A 19,768-nucleotide genomic window follows, 5' to 3' on the forward strand; every position below is an offset into this window, starting at 1 on the left:
GAATCATTTATCCTCTCATCATTGAAAATCAGTCTACTTCTCACCAAACCATTTTACGCCCCCCGACATAAATGCTACCACCATTCAGATGGCATCATTTTCTTTAAAAAAAATATTATTCTTACGTGATTGTCTCTCCTCTTTCTTCTTTATTCTTTACTTTTCTTCTTCATTTCTTGTCTTTCCATAGCTCCATCTGTTTCTCCCGATCTCCCGGCCGCCCGCCCACCCACCCTCCCTCCCTCGCTCCCTCCCCTCCCCTCCCCTCCCCTCCCCTCCCCCTCCCTCCCTCCCTCCCTCCCTCCCCTCCGCCCGCGGCGCCTCTCGGCACGGCACCCACCTGCAGTACTGGCAGCACTTTCTCGATGTGATGGTGATCGAACACCTGCCCTCGTACGAACACCTGAAGTGCTTGTACGCCTCGTTCTGTACGCTGCGCCGGAAGAACGCCTTGCAGGAGTCGCAGGCCATGCCGCCAAAATGCAGACTCTTGGCGCGATCGGAGCAGACGCCGCAGATTTTGACCACGCCGCCGTGCTCGACGGAAGGTCCAGGCGGTAGGAGCTGGGCGTACATGCGCTCATCCAGCATCGATGGAAAGTCGGCCTGATTTACTGGGGAGATACGACGGAGAGGGGAGGGGAGGTCAGAGAGAGAGAGAGAGAGAGAGAGAGAGAGAGGGGGAGCGGGAGGGAGAAAGAGAGGGAGGGGAGGGAAGGGAGAGAGAGAGAGAGAGAAAGAGAGAGAAAGGCAGACAGACAGATAGACACAGACAGACAGACAGACAGACAGACAGACAGACAGACAGACAGACAGACAGACAGACAGACAGACAGACAGACAGACAGACAGACAGACAGACAGACAGACGGACGGACAGACGGACAGACGGACAGACGGACAGACGGACAGACGGACAGACGGACAGACGGACAGACGGACAGACGGACAGACGGACCGTGAATGTGAACCGGAAATGGCTGCAATTTCTGCCGGTTTACAATGCCACACTTTTAAAATGTGCCACGTGCTCCTGAAATTGAACTATTGGCTAGCTCCTGGAAGCACTAGATGTCGTTATCCTAATAAATGGCGACGACAGTTCATCCTTCCAGCCCAATGACTTTTCAGAAAGCTAGAATTAGCGCATGTTATGAATAGCAATTTCCCGCTCATTTGGGCACATATAACAATGAATGCAATAGTTGCTAAGGAACAGGAGAAGATGGATTGGAAACCTAACACATCGCATGTAACAGAGGCGCAGGTGAACATCAAACGTTGAACATACAAAGTAGTCGCCACACATGTCGATCGCTCGTGGTCGTAGATACACATATACATGCATACAATATTCTGCTTCACTTAGAACGCCGACATAAAGGCGCCATATCGTACCAGACCTAATGCTCAGCAAACAAAGTCTGCTTCCTGCTATTTAGAACGTAGATTGATGTCCGTCCATTACTTCCGTAGGGAAATCTATAGCAATGACGGGAAAGTCCAACTTTGCATCGCCAAAACTCAGCAAGAACTCTGACGGGCATATACATTGCGTTAATTTAGGTGGAAAGACGATTCCTCGCCATAAACACAAGTAAAAGGCTATTGAGCATTTCGCTGTGGGTATAGTTTGTGCACTAACTGACAGGAAAGTAGCGTGTGCATTACCTGTAATGTGTATGTCGCAAGTTGAAGTTGGGCGCATCAGTGGCAGCGGTAAATGACTGGCAGTTGTAATTATGGTCTGATGCACAATTCTTTATGGTCTGCGGGCGGGACAAAGGACCCGAAAAGGAGGAGAACTGACCATAATTAAGCGCCATGCATAAGAAAGACTGAGGCTGAGCTAAAATACGTCTTCTAGGAATGTAGTTGTTGATATGCCTTTGAAACTTTACATAAATGTGACTGTAAGTAATATAGTTTAGATGACATTAGGAATGCACGACTAACTGTAATTAACCTTTCCAGGCATAAATATCAATTAATACATACTTTACGGTGCGTTCACTGAAGATTAACCGTGCGTTAATTCGAAGGTAGCCGTGCACCAATTTAAATTGGTGCACGCGCGTGCAGTGATGACTTTCTCGACTGAAGTTTTTCGGAAGGGTCATTGACTTTATTCTTAGAATTCCCATAAAAAGCCCTTTTAGTGGCATGGGCTAGGTTTAATTTTGATTTAAATTCGCACCGTTAAGCATGTATTAATTAGTTTAACACATGGTTTCCGTGCATAAATGGTTTTAACGCACTCGTGGATGGAATGGAGCACTCGTGCGTTAATGCACTCGTTTCACTCGTGCATTAACACACTCGTGCTCCAATCCATCCACGTCGTGCGTTAAAACCATTTACACACGGGAAACCATGTGTTAATATATAATAATCAATTAACAATGATCAGATGTACCACACATCTAAAGAAATCTCTCTCCAATTAGACAAGAACGGCAGACAAAACAGCAACAATCCAAAATATTTTGCATCAAAACAGACTCGACTCCGTCCGGTCACTACCCATCAACTCAGCCCCTCTCCAGCCCGTCAGCCTACTGCAGCGACGTCTTTCTGTCCTGGCTATCACGGTCAATACCCAGCGGCATTGACTCTTACCGTTCCTACCCCGTCCCCGCTGCCGTGTTAGACTGTGTGTTTGGTTGGCGCGCTGTGAGGCCGGAGCCACAGGTCTCGGTCAATATCGGGCTCACATCGTGTTGTAGCCGCTGGAATAAGCCATCGCCAGGTGGAGTGTACATTGTTTCTGAATTATATGACGATTTGAAGTGATAGTGAGGGTGCAGCGGACGGCCAGACGTGGTCGAACATGGGGAATGTGTGTTTGAACATGTGACCAGAGGCTGCAGTGATAAATTAAAGATGAATGTAGTTTGATATATCGTTGAAGAAACACAGAAAGTCTGAGCTATGTGTGGGCTCAACTTGCTAAACCGGAGAAAAATATATGCCTGCCTTCGAAGCTACCCAAAACAAGCATTTTAGCTGTTTAAAGACGATTTAGAAAAACATAGGTACTAAATGAAAACTGAAACCCACAGAATGAATGGATCTTCGGCCAGATGTCTAGAAATTTTGTTCTAAACATTTTCTGCCCCATTCCGTCTAAAATTACGAGCACATTGCTATCGTTGAAAATATGCTTCGTATTTTGATTCAGTCGACCAAGAACTATTTGCTATTTCCCGTAAAAGCTAGCGCAGTTTCGAATCCAAATCTGAGATCAATATACAATCGGTATTGTCGTTCAGGGAAAACAGGAGCGTGCCATTTATCAACCAGCGCGGGGTACCATTTCGGAGCCTTTCTGATTTTCCAGGAAAACCTGCCTCAATCGATGGCACGAAATCAATCAGCGACTGCAAAAGCATGAAAGACCATACGAGCCGTGCACAGTGGAGCGCATGCTCAGTTTTATTTTCATTGGAAATAATGAATAGATACATTGACCACTAACCCACCATAACTGGCTCATTCGTGATGAAGCCAGCGCTGACAAAGCCCTATCACGTTATATAATAATTGGAACTTATGATATGCATTTCTTTTCTGCTTAGATATTGTCACAACTCGAAGGTCAAATCTATCAACATCAGACATTTATGTCGAAAAGCAAAGCTCTCAATTTCTCAAAATCTCTCAACTAATAGTGATATCGATATGTTGGGTTATTGTTATTGCCCTGTTTTGACCAAATCGCAAACCCATCAAGGACTAACCACCCATTCATTTCCTGATCGGATCAACAACCCTCTCAACGCTGTGCCTCTCTGGTGATTTGTCAAGCCATCGTTGTAACCATATTGCTAACCGGTGACGACAGGCCGAAATTCCTCACCAACCAATGCCGAAAATCCACTGTGCACCCGATAGAGGTCAAGGGCACAGTATGAGCGCTTCTAGCGGGAGTAGCCTGCGGCTATGCTGAGGTCACAGAGGTCACAGGGGTCACAGGGGTCACAGGGGTCAGACAGGTGACCGGACGGTGGGCGGAGACAAAGCTGCTTATCAGGAACGATTGGACTCGCGGATCTATCCCGTTGCCATTCAATAATTAGCGATAATGGACAGATGATTGGAGAGACTCGTGTTTAGCCGCGTCTGTTTAGACTTTAGGCTGATTCGTTGACGAGAGAATAAGCTGATTACCATTGATAGGGGATGTTCAGAGGTGTATGCATTGGTAATATTAGCCTAAGCTACCTCGAGTTCATGTAAGTTATTGGACACAAGCTGATCAGGACTGGTGTTCGTTTCCGGTACTCAAAGGCGGTCACTTAGCCGCTTTGGTGTCAGTGAAGCCACGTGAACAAGGCCAGACTTTCAGCCGAAAACCCGGGAGCCAATAATAACGACAACAAAGATCGCAGAGGCCTGAAGTTTTAGGGTACCGGCAGAACGCTTGTTCGCAAATACACTGCAACGTTTCCATTGTTTCGAGGGCATCAATAACTGCCACGAGTATAGCATAGTCAGGAGAAAATTGGATAAAAACGCAAGCGATTTTGAACTACCATTTGGGCTTCGATAGATCACCTTTTTCAAAGGCGCGAGGGATTAGTTCTGCATATGACCAGCTTCATGTATTATTTGCCAATGGACAGTGTCATAGATACCTGTGAATTTCTGCACAAGGGTATATTGAATTAGGTGTAGAGTGTACAGAGACTTCAGTCAGTAACCAATAGGTAGACCTGGATAAGCATGATACATTTCTCAGGAACAGGAAAGAACGCCAGCGCCCGCCGCCCGCTCAGTCTACCAGCGTTGTGCGTGGCGGCCTTGAGTAATGCGGCACAGTATACTCCTAGGCGTTTGACGCCGGTGCCATCTATTGGCAAGAATGTCAGCTATCTACGCGCAGGCGGCAGGTGCTGTTTGAGCATGATGGAAAAAGGGCTACATTGAGATGTCTCTAAAGCTGTTTGTTTTTAGTTATAGTGCTGCTGAAATCGGTGACATGAGAAAAGTACATGAGAGTTGTATCTATTTACGATTTTGCCTACTATTCCGGTTTTTTGAACGAACTCTTTTTATTAAGTATCAGCATGCTATCTCTGAAAGCTTGACGCCACTGTCCGTTTGTGGATATTTGGTAGATAACCAATAACTGACTATATTGTGAGCCGGCAAACAGACAGCATAGCAGACAGGGCTTATTTCATGTGAGTTTTGTCCGAATTTTTTTGACAGGAGTTAAAAGTTATCAGGGGAATATATTTTCTTTTTGTAATATATTTCCAAGCATTCTATTGAAATTATTTAAACTCCAAAGGTGCATGGGTACGTACGTCCGCGTTTGTGAACTTAAGATAAGGAGACTTATGAAAGAAAGCTCTAAATAGCTCCTCCATCTGCGATCGTGTTTAACTGACCATGCCCAAAACCGTCAAATAACGAAGTTCAAACGCATTCAGTGTTCTCCTTTGTTTTCTTTACCACATCATATCACGCACCATACATTAGACGATTTCCGACATCGGATTAACCCCACCCACGCAGCTCTCAAGGCCGACCAACTCAATCAGAACGTATCTGCATACATATACGATGCTAAAATTGAGGGAACATAATTTCAGTTTTCTATGCACTATGGAAAACCCCCGAGCAACAAATGGATTCGAGCCCAAGGCTTCGATCAACGAATGCAGAGACTGCGCGAACTACACCTACGTTTCAACCTATCACCACCTATGTGATACATACAATGCATTTTACCTCATTTGCAAATCAGAGACGTCGCTCACAGTCGGCCTATCATGCAATTTCACATAGAGAAGCGACAAACCCAATGGTGCATATTTTGTTCGATACGAATAAAATATTGCATTAGTTATTGTTGTCATTATGATATTATTGATGCTCAGCGCCCACCCTTATGAGAATGACCATTTTCGCTAAAAACGGGATACGAAAAAACATGCAAGCAAAAATATATTATTTTCATACCACACCTAGGGATAACTGGCAGCTCTTGCACAATAACAAGACAAACCAGCAGCTCTAGAACTGACCAGTTCGTAGACTGGTACGGTATAAGTGGATTGGCACAGGTCGCCGAGAACACGCAATCCACGTGTTATGAGGATACCATTGGGATTGATGGGGTCTCCTGCCCGAGGATTTCCTCAGAACGCTCTCAGAAGACGAGCGAGTTAAAGCTAGAGGGATTGTGGAATAATATATAACAGAATAAGGAGAACCCACTTCTACGGAATACCTTGACTACAGCTTGTCTGATAGGATTGTGAAGTAATTCGCCGGTGTTAAATTGTAGGCAAGTGGCTGCAACTCAAATCTGCGTTGCTTGACACCGTTGCCTGCAATGCGAACCGATAATTTCACAGATGTTTCACGTTTTGTCATAAATATGGTCTTCTGATTTGGGAATTGAATCGACGTTAATAGTTAATGACATTGCGCAAATACAGTGAGCCTGAAGGAATACACTTAATCAGTGAATTCCCTTGGCTTAGGGAAAACATCTTTACCATGCGAAAATCTCTCTCATCTACAAATGAATATGGCCTTGAGCTATAAAAACGCGGCACCTGACGCATCTGCACGCCTGACACTTCAAAATGTCAGAATAGTAAAGGTGATCTAACATTGGTCCCAGGAAATATCGCACCGTGACATGACCTTTGACGTGTCGATATTCTGATCCTGAAACTAACCGCACTCGGCAAACCCATCACCAAAAACCTCCGGTACATGCACCCACTCCGTGTGCCCTTTTCTTCATTGCCGACCACCGATCAACGATATCCTTCCACCTCGGGAGCGATATAGCGGAACCAGATACGCCACGTCTCAATTCGCCGTCTGGCTCTATATGACGGGTCGACCCTCACGTGCGGCGGGTACAGGTGTCCCCGGGAAGGTGATGGTAATACTCCGCCCACGTTCCGAATGAAAATAACGGAAAGACTGCTGCCGGGTAGCTGGGCTGGCTAGTTGGGCTGACTAATCTATCCTTGCTGTAGCCTGCATGAGGTTTGGGCATGCCACTCTGCTGAGTGACATGCCGATACGGAATTGTGCTTGCCATGATTGCGTTTTTTTTCTGATGTGTTTGCCAAAAGGGGATAGGATGGAATCAAAAGGAGTCAGAAGAAGTGAGAAATGGTGGGAAGAGGGCGAAGATGTTTGTAAAAAGTCACTGATCACTGAGCTAGGACACGTAAATCCAGGTCGCAGAATATACATGCAAGACAAATATAGACACTCAAGTTATCAAAATTGACTGCCAGCCCAGATACGGCTGATGCCTCGGTAGCCTGGCATTATTGTCAGTTTCTGGCTATTTACAACACCTATAAGTCCATTTTTGCTATTTGCAGCCAGTCTACCTGCAAGTGCCATCAGACAAACCGGTTAGTGGCCCTAGCGGAGTATAAAAAAATAATTTTTTCGGTCCCCGGTTTACTCCGTTCGTAGATCAATGCCTATTGCAACATGCAGCCGAGTTGCTTCCCCACACTAGCTAATTGGGTTCCATTGTTCATAACGCTGATTGGATGATAGCGTCAGCAATTTTTAGCATCAAGGTGTTATGAGCACGCGGTTGGCATGATTATGCTATTCCGGCCTAGTCAATTCTGGACACCTACAAAAATATCATACAAGTTGCAAGAGCATACAGCATACCGTTTACCACGCACAGTTTCTCTGGAAACTTGTTTGATTTTTTAAATACATTTTAGCGGTGTGTATATGAAAAGCGCAGCCTTACTTGTCGAGCCTAGGTTTGAACCGACTAGCTAAATTTGATTTGCTATGCATGACCTGATGTCTTTGTGCACTCCACACCATGTTTCCTTATTTATATGGTATGCGTCAGAAGCGATATTAGCAGGTAAAAGCATGCACCAAAGGCGTGTTCGACAAGCTCGCTTGGGAAATGTCAACGGCTGAACGAGTTATTGACGGCTTGCAGTGGTGCTTCGGAAATCAATTAGTTATTGTGAGAGGCGACGAAACGTCAGGCAGAAGCTTCGAAAGCAAGCATTATCCAGCATTATTTACATGCACTTATGAATTCAAACTTTTAACTACATATAGGTAAATGATGATTCCTGGATGAGCAAAAAATTGAGCAAATAAATTCACGCCTCGTATCACGGCACTATCGATGTCAACAGCAATTCCAGACATTGTCCACTGACATTGCGAGTTCGGAGCTCGCTCTTCCACCCTCTTCAAGCCAGAATTACATCAGAATTCGGCCAAATGGAATTATTTAGAGTCATGGCCAGATTCGAGTTGGAGGTTGGGACTGGGCCGGGTATGCTCGTTTTGAGAATTGAGATCATAGGCTCAGTGCCTGAGAGTATCACGTCTGGGACTCAGTCCGCAGGCGATTCAATAGGATTTAGTCATGGATGGAGTCAGGAGCATTGACTCATTGAGTCGAACTGAGTCTTGACCCCTACTCAACTCATGCCCCTCTCAGGTTCTGAATCGACTCGAGCTCGGGAGCCGGGTCGGGTCAGGTTCAGAATCCGACTCGGTCCGGAGCTGGTGTGCCATTGCATGCCGACGGACGGTCCGTTGTACCACGTGATCGGGACATCACGTGACCGGCCAGAACGGCTGCAGCGGGCTGACGAACCGGAGTCGGGCGCAGGACAGGGGCTCCGCCACGGTTTTGGGATTGGGGGGGTCCGACCCAAAACACAAAACCTCGATGGCGGATCCAGGGTGGGTATTTTGGGCGAATTTACCCTCCCCCTCCCCTGTGCAGCTCCCGAAGATGATGAAAAACTGGGCTTTTTCTAGAGCTCAAAGAAAACTTAATAATTCTATCGGGAGAATTCTGCTTTAAACCGAAAAAACAAGGTTCAATTTGCACAAGGAATCGAAAACCGAAAAGCGGAGCTTATTGACACCGACATGGCGGCCTCTCAAATCAACGTTCTTGAAGAATGGAGGCCGCTGTTGCGCACTCCAAGGGCGGTGTTAGCCATCAGACAGCGCATTAGGCTCTCAGTGACTGGCATGGGCTTGGGAATTCAGGGACCTTCATAGGCGCTCAGATATCTATGTAGGTTCTTAGGCCAGTGCCGGGTTCTCCAAGGCCGTAGTTAAAGGAAAGCGCAGGGCTTTAGGAGTCGTTGAAGGGATTTGAAAGCCTTGCCCTCATACATAAAGCAGTATGGAGTCCTTAGAGACTGACATTCAGTCTCTGTGATCAGAAAGTGACCTAGCTTGACCTGAAAATGGATATCAAAATGCTGCAATTGAATCAAAGATCAGGTTATGCAGGGGATCCTGTAAGAGTTGTGACTTGTAGACGTATCTCTACCGACCTGCATACAGAGTCCTGTGCAGATTATTGCAGATTACCTCAGAACGGTGTGAGGCTGCTTAGACTTGTACGGTGCTCGAAAAGACCGGCTTAACCCCCTTCCCCCTACACTATCGGTTGACCTCACAAGGAAAAAGGATTCTCAGATCGATTTGAAGCTCATTTAGGGCGGGTATTGTGTCTAGGAGGTGTCCTGCAAGCTGGACCTCTCTCACGAAATTATTGCCGAATTCTGGCATGCTTAGCTAATCCTATAGCAGTAAGCAGTCTTAAACGCATTAATTTTAATAAAAAAAAAATGGTAGAATAATGGCACTCCCGTACATATAGGTCGGCGAGAGTTGAACACTTCGTGTGTCACAGCATTTTAAGGGATCCCTACATTTCGAGATCTTAAATTCCTTAGCTTTGCAACTGTCAACACATTCTAAATTATACAACACATTCTGTAATTGATTTAGTCATTCTTATGCGAAAACAAGCTTATAGTTATTCGGAATATTGGGGGGTACTGTACCCCCCAGGTAAATTATTGAGGGGGTCCGGACCCCCGCGTACCCCCCTGTGGCGGAGCCCCTGGCGCAGGAGACACGTGGTACCCAGCGCCGGTCCAAAGGGCGGCCGGGGAGCGAGGACGCGCTCTCAGAGGATGCATCCTGGGAGGACACGGTGAGAGGAGGCGCCGTGGGGAGGGCCAAGGGAGGGCGAGCCGGGGAGAGGAGGAGACAGAGGGACGAGACCGGGAAGGACCTTGGAGGAAGAGAGCGGGAGATAAGTCAGCTGGACAGGTTCGTGCCTGAGAGAATCCTCCCGGCTATCGACCATAAAACAGCTTAGCAACGGTCGTGAGTTGGCTCACGGCCAATTTTCTCACGACAGTGTTGTTAGGTCTGGTTACTTGGATAATATGTCACAAACATTTGAATTGAATATGTATAAAAGAACAAAAACATTCAAATCACGACACATTATGAGATTATCCCCCTCAGGTTCTCGTTATACTCACATCCGGGATACATCGGGCCCCTCTTGGCCATGTGACCGGGTCGGTCCCGTCCCGCTCCGAGCCGTCTGCCCCTGAGTGGCTGTCTACCGGCGGCGAACGGCCCGCACCTCACACCTCCGGCGTCACCGATACCGCGCTGCACTGCCGCCGCCGCCGCCGCCGCCGACCACGCAGTCGGGTCCGCCCAGCCCCATTGGTGACCTTGGGGCAACATGACGTCACACACTGTTCGCAGCGACCAATCGCGGACACGCAGCCGCGGCCGGGCTCACTGGGCAGCTGCCGGGGGTCGCGGAGACGCGGCACGGCGCTGGTGTGTCCCCTGGAGTGGTGTGAGGGCCGCACGAGCACCGGCACTGCACTGGCGCACCCGACAGCGGCACTGGGCCCGCGCGCGCCACCGGCCGACCTACAGCTCAGCGCCGATGCAGGACGGTTGTTGTCATGAGAATGGTTCGCCGGCCGGCCGCCAGGTGGCAGGCGCCACTGCTTGCGAATGCAATGTCGTTGGGTATGGGCGCTCTAGAGATGCCGATTTCGAGCTGGGAAATTGAGCGAGACGGCGATGGTGGCGGCGAGTGAGGGTGTTTGGGGGGAGTTATGGCACGGTGGGCGCTTTAAGAGGTGTGAGTGGATGGAACTGGAAGGAAAGCTGTTTGGAACCGCAAAAGGTAGATGCAATGCAAGCTGCAACACTTGAACTGACTGATGTCCTATCTTTGTTTATCCCTTACGGTATGTTATTTTCATTACCTAGCTTACGTAACGTATATAGAAGAGACATTGAAACGTAGGAACATGGACCAAGGACCAGCATCACCAAAACGAAGGCAGGCTAATGAGAGAAGAAATAACATCTCATCATGTGGAGGTCTAACATGGTAAGCAGGAACTTGGCCACTTGGCTGGTTCGTGATTAGCAATGCAAATTTCTCAACTGCGCTCCCAAATAAAACTGGCCGCAACCCAAACATGTAGGATGGGATGCACATTAGGCTAGCCTGTACAGATCAGTGGCTCTGACTGACGCCGAAACCACATAACTGAAAGATGGACGGTATTGGAAGACGGGAAATCAGACGAGAGGACTGGATGGATCACTCGTCAGTTTGCATGTTATTGAAGCGAAGTGCACTGGAGGTTGACGTAAGTAGGTAGATGCCGTAAAACACGCAGTTCTCCACTCGATGTATCAGTGATAGGTCTCCCAGTCCCGTTTCCTGAATTTTAGAAGCTGCAATGTGCAGCGTCCATTTTACATTGGTACTTTTTGCAGGGCGGTGGACGCACCAGTGCAAAACACTCATGTTTGCACGTAGCTCGTTCATGAACATTTTTCTGGAATTATGCAGTTAAATTTACGATATTCAAAAGATAATAAATCAGTAAATTTATCCAACTGTAGGCGTAACTGCATTTAGGTAGCCCGGTAACCTAAGACATCACAAACAACGACCTATGAGCTGAACAATCTCATTTAGTCTAATACGTCTCAATTCTCAATTTGAATCACTTTTTTATTTTGGATTTATAGTACTGCCACTGTCATTTTCATCGTCAGACGTCAACTGTCCCGATTCTCCTAATCCAGCCTCCTCCCGGATTGACGCTTCACATCCGAAACTAACCCCAAGTGTACCAAGCTACTCGGTATATATGGAAATAAGATTCCACGGCATGTAACGCTACAAACCGCCATTTTGCGACTATTCACAGATTCGCACGGCCCCGCGGCCGCAGGACTGCCGGGACGGCAGTGGGCACTTGGCGCAGACTGTGCCGCCGCGCGCACAGGCGCTGCGGCACAGTCTACCTTCCAGACGTCTCACGCACAGCGTTGTCCGGCGGCGAGCTCATACGTGGAATGGTGCCGTCTGGCCTCTGCTGAACGGAAGAGGTTCGCAGGGTAGGTTGACGAGGGCATTAGGGTAAACGAATTTCACCCCTTTCCACAAAAAAACTAATGTTTGAGTTTTTCAAAAAGGAAGGCTTGTCTTTTGCCTGAAACAGGCAGCGGGCATGGAGAAAAGAAGATTGTGTTGACCAAAGCTATTCTCTAGTGTCATGCGTCCTATACTCGTAGAGGTTCAATAAAAATATAAATTTACGGGCAGTCATATACGTATACCTAGCAATATAACCAGCTCTGTTAAACCAGCAATTTAACTCTCTGTTCTGTTGGGCTCTGCCGAGCAACGCGCCCGGTTGGGGGGGGGGGGGGCATTTTGCCCCCCCCCCCCTTAGATCTCGAGAACCACGCAACATAGCGACAAGCGGTAAACGGCGTTGGATAGCCCCAACGGGGAACTACTTTGTGACCCAATTTTATTGACCTAGGTCAAACCGATGACGTCACAGGTCAGGTCAAAGGTCCAATTTTCACCGTTTACAGGCATTTCAAGAAATGCGTTGTAAAATCGAGTAAAATGCATTTCATTGAAAATCATCGATGGGGAAATGTTCTTCAAACACATAGTTTGTTATCTGAGGTCACTGATACCAGGTCAGGTCACAGAGGTCAGGTCACGGGGGGGGGGTCACAATATGAAAGTGTCGTGTGATACATGTTTTATGGTCCATTTTACATGACAAATGCGATTATGTGGGTCAGGCAGCCTTTGGGGCCAGCTTAGGTCACGTTTTGGTCAAGGTCAGGTCAAGGTCAGGTCAAGGTCAGGTCAAGGTCAGGTCAAGGTCAGGTCAAGGTCAGGTCAAGGTCAGGTCAAATTAGGTCAAATTTCAAAGTTGATATTTTTGCATAAAATGGGCATCGAATTGATGCAGCTCGTCACGGGGAGTTCAATGATGGTCTTTGTTTTGCCGTACGTGGTCTAGAATCGCTAAAAATTGAGTTCAAAAATTTGACGTCAACATTTTTGAACAGTTTTTTTCAGGGGCGCGGGAACTACTTTCCGACTGGGGGGGCACACCATAATAGAGATTAACCTAGGGTACACTCGGGGGCAGATTGATGTTCTACAACTCTTTATCCACCGGGTTCCTATGGCTCAGCATTGGCAGCAGCCGCCTGGTACCGGTAGACTGTGCCGCTTCACTTACTTGTCAAGCGGCACAGCCTACCCATCCGTATGACACCGGTCTGGGTCGGTGGCTGGAAGGCGATGTGGGCCGCCTGTGACGTCAGCACAGCGGTGAGGGCCGAGCCCGGAGGCATGGCTCGGGTCGGCGCGGCGCGGCGGCTGGCGAGGGCTGGGGAGTGAGGTGGGGTGAGAGCACGGACCATCGCGCGGCTGAGCGAGTGTAGTTAACTTTCGCGTCTCAAGGCGCAAATTATTCTACCTAACAATTGTGCTAAAGCAGTTGTTAAAATGTTCTATCCCCAAGACAGCGCCTATCATCATACTTGCCATGCACATTATGACACACTTAAACGTGGCATTGGGACAGCCGATAGAATTTATATCACACGTGCATCGAGTTGCGGAGCTACATTGTTTTTAACAGATCAGTATTAAGGCCTTGATTGAGCTCATTGGTGTCTATCATTTCGCACAGCAATCGTCCAGAGACGTGGGAACTGGGGTTTTTGGATAGCGCGGCGTCCCAACTTTAAGCAACTCTTACTGTTCCTCTAATGTGTGGTCGCAGCCACCAATAGCAAACCGTTCCATCTAGGAACAAATAAGTCGCGCACCTGAGACGGTTCGAACCGGGTTTCTCCAACCGGTCACCCCACGACGCTAGCGTGTATCCACTGAGCTGCCGAAACCAACGACCACTCGCCGCGGTCAAATGCGATCAAATGTCACAATACTGTCATTGGCGGTCAGCGGGTGAATGTCATTTTGTTTTGTGCAGGCGAGGACCATTCTCGGTAGCTCAGTGGATGAACGCTCGTGTCGTGAATTGGCCGGTGGGAGAAGCCCGGTTCGAACCCCCCTGAATGGCCGACTTTTTTGGCTCCTAGTTGGAACGGTTTGCTATTGGGGTGCGACCACATATTAGAGCAACAGTAATAATCCCTTTAAATTGGGGCGATGGCTGCGGCACTATATACTCATAACCCCCAGTTCCCACGTCTCTGGACGATTGCCGTGCGAAACAATAGGCACCAATCTGCTCAATCAAGGCCTTAATACTAATATGTTATACAAAATATAGCTCCGCACCTCGATGCACGAGTGACATAAGTTCTATCGGCTGTCCCATTGCCACGCTGTGTCGTAATGTGCATTGCAAGTATGATGATAGGCGCTGTCTTGGGGATAGGACATTTTAATTAACAACTTAGCACAATTGTTAGGTAGAATAATTGGCGCCTTGAGACGCGAAAGTTAAAGGTAGTGTGCCAGCTTTCTTGGACCGTATGGAGTTAATGGCCCAGATAAGGAGAACCGGATTTTTAGAACTTATCCATACCTTCAAAACTCATGGAAACGTCTTAAATTCTTCAAATTGTACCCCAGTGCGAAATTCGCCCCGACGGGTTGTCGGTCGTACCCCAACCACATTTCACACCACTATGAACAATAAATGCACACACTGAAATCGCTATTACCGATATGCTCATCCAATCAAGTTTCGATAAACCGGTTCATCATCATCTCCTGCGGTTTCGAACACGCCTGTTAGGTGGCTTCTGATGCTCGTCGATGTCGGAATTTCCAAATACGCGTGGTGCGTCGGGCCGCGCGCTCTGACTTCGGCCAAGAAAAATGCGTCAGCTGATCATTGTCATTTCTGCCACTTGCGTGTGGTGAAATGGGGTCATAACTTATAGGACGGCTTTTTCATATCAATTATTTTACATAAAATTATATTTCAAACCATAAATAATGTTCGACAGCCAAATAAAAGAAACAATACCAATACGGGCTTACAGTTTAAGGCTCGACATTGTGTTGTCTACGATTAGACAGCTGATAACTCATTCCCGTACGTCGTATGGTCGTAACACTATAATGACCTTTGCTTATTGTCACAAGTGCGCCGCATTCGCGATTGTTGCCCGACGCCTGTTTGCAGGTGAGCCCACTACAGTTGTTATACATATCTAAAAACCGAAAAACTTTTAGGCGAAAAAGGCACTATTCCAGGCCCATTTTTGATTTTTTTTGCGATATTAGGTAAAAACAGAAGCTTCTTATCCTAGGAAAAATAGAATGGGAAATCTTTCAAAGGTGGCACACTACCTTTAACTACACTCGCTCAGCCGCGCGATGGTCCGTGCTCCCACCCCACCTCACTCCCCAGCCCTCGCCAGCCGCCGCGCCGCGCCGACCCGAGCCATGCCTCCGGGCTCGGCCCTCACCGCTGTGCTGACGTCACAGGCGGCCCACATCACCTTCCAGCCACCGACCCAGACCGGTGTCATACGGGTGGGTAGGCTGTGCCGCTTGACAAGTAAGTGAGGCGGCACAGTCTACCGGTACCAGGCGGCTGCTGCCAATGCTGAGCCATAGGAACCCGGTGGATAAAGAGTTGTAGAACATCAATCTGCCCCCGAGTGTACCCCCAAATCTAGTTTTCTCACCGGTTTTAGGCCACTTATTTTTCACCCCTCGGCTTTTTCAACAAAAAAAGAAAACATTTGCAAAAAAAAGTGTGGTATTCCGTCTGAAAGCTGTGGGGGCACCGCCCCCACGGCCCCAGAGTTGGGGGGGCAAGCTGCCCCCACTGCCCCCCCGGCTCCCGCGCCTATGGTTTTTTTGCTATAACTTGGCCAAAAAACGAGATATCGATCTGAAATTTGGTATGTATGGAGAGCGCTGGGACTATCACATATGTATATTCCGGTTTTTTTTCGAAATTCGGAAAATATTTGGATTTTTTCTAAGTTTTTCAAAAAAAAAACAATTTTTTGATTTTTTTTAGTCAAAAACCAAAAAATTCGAAAATCCGAGATAGCAGTTTTGTAGCGGCGCTTTTTGTCTACTAGACCATATAAAGAACTTTGAAATTGCTTGATAACTGTAGATTTGGTGAGCGTTTCAAGATTGCATGTTTTTTGCTCATTTTTGCTCGAACATGACCTCAGTTTGACCTCAATAACTCCTGACCTAAGGTGACCTAAGACTTGAAATTTTGTGTGAAGGTGTCAAATTGATGCCCGGGAAGGTACTGAAAATTTGGCGGCGCTGCGCGCCGCCGTTTTCTTGCTATTCAGGAAAAACCACAGGGGGGGGCCAAAATGGCCCCCCCCCAACGGGGCGAGGGTTAATTAAGGTGCATTATGCTACTTAATTATGTTAAGTATCATAACAATTATGTATGTTACGATCCCCAGGTGGCAAGTGAAGGCCGAAATAAGCGGCTTTGTCTCAAGATGTCTTGTTCTATTTCTAGGTAACATGCAACTACACCTACGTCTTTAATCTTTAATCCGTTTTGATTCGTAATTTATGCCCTAGTTTAACTAAAAGCTATTCTCTCATTCTGCGTATCGCAGAGATACTTTATTACAAGGCGAACCTCAAAGTATCAACCGTAAACGTCCATTATTTAAAATATTTGCAGCATTTCTATATAAACGCGCTGTGGTTCCAGACCCAAACGATCCCAATATACACTCATATGCTGGCTTGTGAAAATGACAGGCGCTTATAGAAAACAACGACCCGTATTTCGTTTTAGTTTCGGGCTACATTGATGCAAGAAAAATAAAAACCAGGGGTTATAATATTTTCACTTTAGTGTATAGCGAAACTAAACCGAAAAATAATTGTTTACCTTAGGAAGATATGAAAATGACACTTCGTCAAAACAATGAATGACAGCATCCTCTCTTACCGTTCGGAGTTGCCGCCCGCCTCCGTGCCTCTCTCGTCTCGTCTCTGTCCATCGCCCCGGGGCCGACTGGCCGGCCAAGGTCAGCTGACCTTGAGCTGACCTACTTTGTCTGCGGGAGGTAGACTGACCCGCTGTTGCTAAGGGGCGGTCGGCACTCGGCAGTCGGTAGTGCGGGGTCAGAGGTCAGACGTCAAGTTCTATCCGTCCATACAAACAGTAGCGGCGGAACACCTTCAATTAAGGGGGTGTCAGTATCACTGCCGAATTTTGGTCCCATTCTTTCCATGCAACGCCCATAGGGCTAATGTTAAAATGCCAAAATCAAAGGGGGCACGGTGCCCCGGTGCCCTCCCCGTTCCGCCGCCTATGCACACAAACAGTGAACGCATAGTTCATAGGCGTAGGAACAGGGGGGGGGGGCAGGTGGGCAAGTGCCCACCCACTTTTCGAGGTGGGGGGGGCCAACCATGTATTTTGGCCCACCCACTTTTTACTCGAGGCCCCTCGTCTCGATTTGAGAGGACGTCGTCACCTTCCAGAATAAACAAACTCGGTAAAAATAAGTTCCACGAATCCCCACGCACGGACTCCAAGGGGCCGTGATGGATCCAAGGAGGCCCTCTGTTCATACTTGTCAGTCGAAGCCCCTGAGACTGATGGCCTGAGAGGCCCTAGCGGATCTGAGGAGGCCCCAATATCCACACTGGTCTGGGGAGGCCCCTGACACTGGTGATCTGGGAGGCCCCTCTATCCACACTAGTCAGAGGTCTGAGACTGGTGGTCTGGGAGGCCCCTCCATCCACACTAGTCAGAATAGGCCCCTGACACTGGCGGTCTAGCCGAGGCCCCTACCCTCACTAGTCAGAGGAGGCCCCTCTATCCTCAATAGTCAGAAGAGGCCCCTGAGACTGATGGTCTGGGAGGCCTATCCATCTACACTGTAGTCAGAGGAGGCCCCTGAGACTGATGACCTGAGAGGCCCTTATAATCACACCAGGCAGAAGAGGCCCATAAGACTGATGGACTGACAGGCCCTTCTATTCATACTGGCCACAGGAGACCCCCAAAACTTTCGGTCTGGGAGGTCCCTCAATCCGGCACCAGTCAGAAGAGTCACCTGAGACTGATGGCCTGGGAAGCCCTTATATTCACACTAGGCAGAGGAGGCCCCTGAGACTGATGGTATGAGAGGCCCTCATATTCACACCAGTCAGAAGAGGCCCCTGAGGCTGATGGCTGTGAGGCCCTTCTGCTCATATAACTGGCCACTGGAGGCCCCTGAAACCGGTGGTCTGGGAGGGCCCTCTACCCACACTAGTGAGAAGAGGCCCCTGAGACCGATGGTCTGAGAGGCTCTTATATTCATACTGGCCACAAGAGCCCCCTGAGACTGATAGAGAGGTCCACTCCTAATGAATCTGAGGGGGCCCTCTATCCACATTGACACTTTTATAGGGAGGCCCCTGATGGTTTGAGAGGCCCTTTTATTTATACTGTCCACAGGAGCCCCCTGAGATTAATGGTCTGAGAGGCTCTTCTATTTATACTAACCAGCTGAGGCCCCTGAGAATGATAGTTCGAAGAGCCATGTGGCGGCAACTGGCCGTGGCCATATTTCGGCTCGATAGGGCCCCACAGAGCTCATGAGAGCACCTCAAGGGCTCCTAAGTAGACACGCTTATCCCCATAAGGGTGCCACACCGGCTTCTGAAGGCTCCTTGTAGGCATCTAAGGACCCTTTCCGGCCTCTAACGGCTCCACCCGCCTGTGATGGCTCCACACCAGTGTTTATGAGCGCCACACAGCGGCGCCTTTGAGGGTCATACTAGTGTCTCTTAGGGCCCTATATCGGTGACTCTGGGGGCCCCACGGCCCACACCGGCGCCTCTGTGGGCCACCACACCTGTGCATCTCAAGGCTCTATAGGTACATCTGAAGGACCCACACCGACACCTCTGAGGGCCCCACACCAGTATCTCGGAGCTCTGAAAGCCCCACACCGGCGCGGTGACTGAGGACTCACCGGCTCCTGAGAGCACCATGTTGATGTCTAACGGCTCCACAAGGCCACTGAAGGCATCACACAAGCTCTCACTGAGCTCTTATGTCCATGCACCGGCCTCTGAGGGATTTAAGCCAGCGCACTCATAGCTCCACACAAGCAATTGTAAGGGCTTCACACTGAAGTATCTGAGGGTTCCACACCGGTGTCTCTAAGGGCCACATACCGGCATCTCTGAGGGCCCCATACCGGCGTCTCCGAGGGTCCACATCTGGCGGGCACCCAGCAGCGACTGAAGGTCCCACACTGTCGACTCCGAGAGCCCCATCTGCGTCTGGGAGCACCATGCCGTCTCTAAGAACCACAGCGGCTCCTCCGTACGAAAGATGGGCGTCTGCATGCCAAAGGGGAGCGGTTCTGAGACAGTAGGGCACCTACGTGCAATAGAGGGGCGCCTATGAAGCCCATTGGGGCGCCTCAATGCGAAAGAGGGGCGCCTCTGAGGCCTACATATATGGGCGTCCACATGCAATAGAGCCGTCTGCAAATTGCAATTGATCAATGCCATGGGGGTGCATTCATAAGAAACGGGGGCGCCGGCATGGCAAAGAAAGGCGCCTTCAAGTGTCCTTAAAAGAGAGACGCCTATGATAAGCGCACATTGTATGCGACAACGGGG

General features: G+C 48.6%; 1 protein-coding gene across 1 annotated transcript; it reads right to left on the reverse strand.

Annotated features, from left to right (window-relative positions):
- Positions 1 to 340: 340 nt before the first annotated feature.
- On the reverse strand, positions 341 to 10,753 carry LOC122394268 (nuclear hormone receptor family member nhr-23-like; the record flags this gene model as incomplete). The annotated part of the gene is made up of 2 exons (XM_043391031.1): positions 10,338 to 10,753; positions 341 to 614 (listed from the first exon to the last, which is right to left on the reverse strand). Coding segments are annotated over exons 1-2 (488 nt in total), but the record flags the coding sequence as incomplete, so codon positions are not given.
- Positions 10,754 to 19,768: the final 9,015 nt, after the last annotated feature.

This window comes from Amphibalanus amphitrite, unplaced genomic scaffold, assembly GCF_019059575.1.
Source record: "Amphibalanus amphitrite isolate SeventyFive unplaced genomic scaffold, NRLGWU_Aamphi_draft 000582F_arrow, whole genome shotgun sequence".
Taxonomy (NCBI): domain Eukaryota; kingdom Metazoa; phylum Arthropoda; class Thecostraca; order Balanomorpha; family Balanidae; genus Amphibalanus; species Amphibalanus amphitrite.